The sequence below is a fragment of the Ostrea edulis genome, chromosome 7, assembly GCF_947568905.1.
Source record: "Ostrea edulis chromosome 7, xbOstEdul1.1, whole genome shotgun sequence".
NCBI classification, from domain to species: Eukaryota; Metazoa; Mollusca; class Bivalvia; order Ostreida; family Ostreidae; genus Ostrea; species Ostrea edulis.
This window is the reverse complement of record NC_079170.1, coordinates 83,091,534-83,098,126: the sequence shown is the minus strand read 5'-3', so window position 1 is coordinate 83,098,126 and position 6,593 is coordinate 83,091,534. Positions and strand designations below refer to the sequence as shown.

The following is a 6,593-nucleotide window of genomic DNA, read 5'->3' as shown; positions in this document are numbered from 1 at the left end:
ATAAAACAGTAAAATAATTGGTAATTTCTTGCGGATATTTCAGATGGTTTCCGTTGTATGCAATAATTTGCTTATAGTTTTTGAAATTCAACTGAGACCTCTTCCGCGGCTAAACTGAAAGGTTTTTCTATGACGTAAAATCAAGCTTACAATTCATATTAAGTAATTATCTTGTTTATTTAACACCGGGTTCCTTCTATCCAGGTGCACGCCGGAGATCGCAAATGGCCAATATCCGCATCACTGATCACGTGCATCCATGGCGGTTTATGGAAATAATCAACACTTTGAAATAGACTTTTGAAATAAAAACGCCGTGGCAAATGGCGATAACGAATTTGAAGTTTTAACGAGAATTTTAAGTAATAGGAAAAACGTTCTTGGAAAAATGCGACGTTATAAGGTAAATGGTGATGAATTGAGGTGATGATTCGAGAATTATCCATCGAAGTATTGAGAATATTTCATAACAAAATATATCATTGATTATTCAAATATACATGCATCGCCAATGCCTTGGAAGAGAAATATATCGAATATATCAACAAACGCTTCAGTTTAGATATACTTCACAATGAAATGCAAAAAGATACATTTGAAGTGTATTTCCAAGCAAGATGGCTCCTTATATCAATAGCCCGACTTAAAAGTTACATTGAAATATAACAGTACAGCAATAAGATATATTTCAAACGAAATAATATATAACACTTGTGTTCCACTTCCTTCTGGATTAGATTGAAAATGCCCGATTACATATAATGTTAAAGCAGTTTGACAATTGTATAGTTCCGTATTATGTTTTTCTTGACACACCTTCCATGTGTACTAAAGTTCTAGTCTTTTTTCTCTCCTTTTCCCTATTAGAAATGTCTGATTTTTCTCTAGGTGTACTTGATGTCCAGAGGAATCTTTGCGGCCTCAACCGCTGCATCCACTGCCTCACTCTGGGCAACCTTCAACCAATTCTTCCAATCCCCTGCTTCACCTGTAACCACACAAATGGTGTTAAATGACTTCAACATGAATTCAATCCCTTAATGATGGTTTTTGATATTTACTTTATCAGACGATCATGCGTAAATTCAGGATTTGCATTCATGTTTTCACTTTGAATGCGAAACGATGAAGATATAAATCAGTGACCCATCTTACAATACTATAAAAATGCAACATAACAGGACATATGAATCCCTGTTTTAACTTACATAATACAATCAGATGGATTTGTGCATTATACACATACATATAATAGAGGAAACGAGTAGAAAACAAAGAAGAACAGATTGTTTTATCAATGAAATGGATAGTACATATTTTGTAAAACTGACAGATGTTCAAATAGCATTTAGATTGATTACCTTTCCTATAGAATATGTTTTCATCCTTGACATCAGTCACAATGCTCATAAACGCAGGGATGTTGCTGTTCTTATAAGCAGACATTGCCTTAAATTCACACGCATTTGCAATTTCAGTGACGAGTTCGTCGCTTGCGTGTAGTTCCAGGAAGTCAGCAATCTTTTTAACGTGTGTTTTAAGGTCCTAAAAATGAGAGTCAATTTAAACGAGGATGATTAACAATTATGAATTATCAAATTTGTCATAACTTCTTTTGATATCTTTTATTTTGTTAAAAGGAGGAAGTTCACCTATTCTATACGAATACATGGCATGCCGTTTGGAAAAATTCTGTATCAGATATGAATAAAAAGTCACGTGTATGCATACGCGAGAAAGACATCTCAATTGTGATTGTAAGGATAATAAGTTGTTACCTTTTTCATGTCTTCGTAGCAGAGATTTAAGAGAGGGTGGGATGGATTCTCCTCTTTATAATTTGTCCATTCTTTGATATATTTTGTCCAGGGACAACTACGAACTGAAATGTATACATTACAGAGCAAAGTAGAAAATCGTCTTAGTTACAAAAAACTAGGAATAAGTTTCTCATTACATTTCCACGATCCTTATAAGTTTCAAAGCGGGAGGCAAAATGAAGTTCCCAATGGACTTTCAACAATGAAAGATTTAATGTAAAATAAACCCTACGTTGTCCTGTCCAAAACAGGTTGAAGACGTCAAATTCCATGTCCTTCATCAACTCCCCATATTTTGTTTTCTTGACGTAATTGAAATATGATACGGTTACATCTTTTGGATTTCGGTAGATGTTGATTATTTTACATTTCCTTTCCATGAAATCCTTCGGCATGTGTTGGGGCGCCAAATGGGACACAAAAACACCATCGGACATCTGCTTAAGTTTCTCTACGGGGAACACTTCTATAAGAGGGTGTAGCATGTCGTGGTACTCAGAGGAGTTATTCCTCAACATGCGCACCACTTCACAGCACCAATGCGTACCTACAGAGATGAAACAGATTTTCTAGATATCAATACATGCCTGATTCTATTGATAAATTGAGTATACCTGATGCTGAAATATCCACGTAGTCACCAGTTTACGCTGAATGTGTTTTCTGCAAGGGACGAAATTTTCTGTTTGTAAATTTAACATAGCGAAAAGGTGATACAGATAACGAAGAGGGATCAATCTCATAACTCATATTAAGAATACATAATTGAGAGTAGGGAAAACACGGACACTTGGACTCATTAAAAGTGGGATCAGGTGTGTAAAAGGCGTAAGCTTCCACTGTTGACCAGTCACACCCACCGTGACTTCTGTATCTTGATCAGGTAAACATAGTAATGATTTCTGGTAACGCCAGATTTCAACATTAAAAATGATCCGGAATGTACAATATGTTTTATGTACAATTCTTCTTTAGGACAAGTGGTGGGATCAAATTTCAGCATTGAAAAATGCCCCAAATATAAATGATGATTTTTGTAATCAATATCTTCTCAAACAGGTAGAAGGGGTCACATTATATATATATATATATATATATATATATATATATATATATATATATATATATCCACACAAGTAATAGTATAGTAAAGAAAAATTAGAACGCCGAAAAAATATATATACGATGAGTAAGTACACACGATCCACATTTAATTAATCATGTGTACTTAGTCATTGTTAGATATTATTTCTAAATGATTTATGTAAATTTTATACTGATAAAGTTATAACAACTCGGTTGTAACGTTAGCTAGAAATTAATACAGTTCTCTAGATAGTTGACATTCAATAATTCAACCTTATCATTTATTGTTTGGACTCGTTACATTGTAATAAACATTCAGCCCATGCCTAACATGCACTGTAAATGCAAAAATATTAGTAGTAAGTCACCAACCAGATTTGGGGTATGAAATCACACACACATCGCTGTCCCTGAATGACATATCCTTTAACTGTTTTAGTTGTTCCATTATGTGCCCCATGGTGCTGACATGAAACATAAATCCATCATATTCCACAACCTGCATGACCACCTTGCCGCTGGGATCTTTGATATCTTTCCTACTCATCTTAAAAATAGAAATGATCTTTTACATACTTGAATATACACTTGATCACAGCGGATATGACCGGTCGACAGAAGATGTTTACTCCTCCTTGGCACCTGATCCCTCCTATGGTATGTCCAGGGGTACGTGTTTGCCCAACTCTATATCATACTCACGCAAACGATGCTGGGGGATGTATTGGAATCAGCATGTCCGTTTGTATGTCTGTCCTTCCTTCTGTAGACACTATTTTTTCCGTGCATGCTCCAAGAAACTAGTTCATGAAAGGTGAAGATAACGAACAGTGATCAATTTCATAAGTACTATAAGCAATACAAAATAGAGAGTCGGGCAAATACGGACCCCTCGATATACCAGGGGTGGGTCAGGTCCCTAGGAAGAGTTAGCATCCCCTTTAGACCGGTCATACCCGCCATGAGCCCTATATTGTGATCCGTTAAACGGCGTGATATGTGGTTAAAATATGGGTGTTAAGAACGTGAGACAACATTTGATCCCAATGACAGGTTGTATTGCAAACTAGATTGTTATAACGACGATGGAAGTTGCAAAATGCAGATTGTAAACGAGACTGTTGAAACCCTTGTACCATCAATTTGTTTGTCAGTAGCCTACCTCCATTTAAAAACTGATCATATTCAGAACAAGCTCTGCGTATCGAATCAGTTGAGAGATATAAACACCATATACGGGTGATACTGCAATATTGCTACATAAATATGGGAAGTTGACGATGGAGAAGCTTAAATAATCCCGTTTTTCATAAAGTTGAGTTGTTAGTTTGCTGTTAATATCTATTTTCAATAAATTATCTAAGTATGAAGCAGGAGTGGACGACTCTGTCGTGTCTTTTCTTTTGAATTCACAGCGATATATCGAATCGACATTATGAATGAAAATTGTGATTGTTGATAGATAAAACGTCATCAATGTATCTAAATGTCGCATTGATGGTCACAGCAAGGATGTTTTTTTTACTGAAAATACGTAAACTCATTTTGATTATACAACTTCTGATTTGATCTGAGGAAGTATGGTTTATCCATTATATAATGTGCCCCGCGGGGGATTTTATTCCCGAAAGTACAGTTCCAGTTTTGTATTCGTTGTTCCATCAATCATATAATTAATACAAGTATAAATATAGGATCCCTGTATATAACAGAGGTGGTATCAGGTGTAAACCAACTTTTATTTGTGTGCGAGAAAAGTTCGCGAGATTCACGACAAACGCATCGTCGTGAATATTTCTCGTCGCGAACCAGTCCTTGACTGTCTGTCATAGGCTCGAAAAAGGCTTGATCTCGAAATTTACTCCCCGTGAATCAGTTTAACAGAAATGAATCACGAAATAAAGTAGCAGTGAATAAAAGTGGCTTTACAGTATTTGACCTAATGAGAGGTTTTATTTGCAAATAACGCCAATATAAGACCATATCTCGTAATATACGAAATGTTGTCAGTATTCCGCCTCGTTTTAAAACGTATTCATATACAGAGTATGTTTCTGTGTTTCGAATCAGTATAGAGACATAAGTACAACATCCAGTTGATAATGAAAGATTACTTCACAGATCTAGAATGTTGACGATGGAGAAGATGGAGTCATCCCGTTTGAGATAAAGTCTAATTTTACATCAGTAAAATCTGAGCCAACACGGTTGAGTTTAATTCCAGATATATACTCTCAGTCACTATAATTTTACACGGATCGTTTGATTCTACACAGGTGAGTTTGATTCTACACGGGTGAGTTTGATTCTACACGGTTGGGTTTGATTCTACATGGGTGAATTTGATTCTACACGGGCGAATTAGATTCTACACAGGTGAATTTGATTCTACACGGTTGAATTTGATTCTACACGGGTGAATTTGATTCTACACGGATGAGGCTGATAATATATGGAGGAGGTCCGATTCTACATGAATGAGATCTAATTCGACAAGGTTGAAGTCTAATTCTGCACATATAAGTTTGGTTCTACACGGATGAGCTTGATTATACACGGGTGAGTTTAATATTATACGGATGAGTTTGATTCTACACGTGCGAGTTTGATATTACACGGGTGCGTTTGGTTTTACACAGATGAGTTTGCTTCTGCATGGACGAGATTGATTCTACACGGGTAAATTCGAATATACACGAGTGTGGTTAAATTATGCATGGATGAGGGCTGATTAGAACTATATGGATGAGGTAAGTTGGGTGAAATCTGCATTAACATGGGTTAAGATTGATGATAGAAATGGAACAATCAGTTGTATATCATAGAAAACCCCTTACCTTATAGTTTTCCTCTGTGCAGTAGACCTGTCTATAGATGAACGTGCGGTTGCATAGAGGCTATGAATGCATTGTTTATTCACATTGATACGAACATTTACATAGGAGTGCAGTCGTTATATATGCTTAAATTCTACTTATCGTTATAGGTAATGTGCTACTACTACTACTACTACTACTACTACTACTACTACTACTACTACTACTACTGTTACTACTACTACTACTACTACTGCTACTACTACTACTACTACTACTACTACTACTACTACTACTACTACTACTGTTACTACCACTAATACTATTACAACTACTACTACTACTACTACTACTATTACTACTACTATTACTACTACTACTACCACTACTACTACTACTACAACTACTGTTAATACTACAACTACTGCTACTGTTACAACAACTACTACAATTACCACTACTATTACTACTACCACTGTTACTACTACTACGACTACTACTATCACTACTACTACTGCTACTGTTGCTACTACTACTACTACTGTTACCACTACTACTACCACTACTACTGTTACTACTACTACAAATAATACTACTACTACTACTACTTTTACTGTTATTACTACTACTTTCATACTGCTGTTACTACTACTACTACTTTAACTAATACTACTACTAGGACTAGTACTAGGACTGCCACTACTACTACTACTACTACTACCACTACTACAACTACCACTACCACTACTACTACTACTGTTACTACTACTATTATCCTTATTGTTATTACTACTATTATTATTATTATTATTATTATTACTACTATTACTGTTACTACTATTACTACTGCGACTGCTGCTGCTGCTATAAT

The 6,593-nt window shown here is 35.6% G+C and overlaps 1 protein-coding gene across 2 annotated transcripts; it reads right to left on the bottom strand.

Annotated features, from left to right (window-relative positions):
* Positions 1-589: 589 nt before the first annotated feature.
* On the bottom strand, positions 590-5,824 carry LOC125657064 (sulfotransferase 1B1-like). Of its 2 annotated transcripts, XM_048887697.2 has the most exons (7): positions 5,744-5,824; positions 3,609-3,706; positions 3,279-3,453; positions 2,053-2,367; positions 1,779-1,882; positions 1,362-1,545; positions 590-988 (listed from the first exon to the last, which is right to left on the bottom strand). In XM_048887697.2, exons 2-7 carry the CDS (start codon positions 3,693-3,695, stop codon positions 885-887), a joined length of 969 nt encoding a protein of 322 aa, XP_048743654.2. In that variant the 5' UTR covers positions 3,696-3,706; positions 5,744-5,824; the 3' UTR covers positions 590-884. The 2 variants fall into 2 exon arrangements, with proteins under 2 accessions (XP_048743654.2, XP_048743655.2); XM_048887698.2 differs by lacking the exon at positions 3,609-3,706 and having other exon boundaries at positions 5,744-5,822.
* Positions 5,825-6,593: the final 769 nt, after the last annotated feature.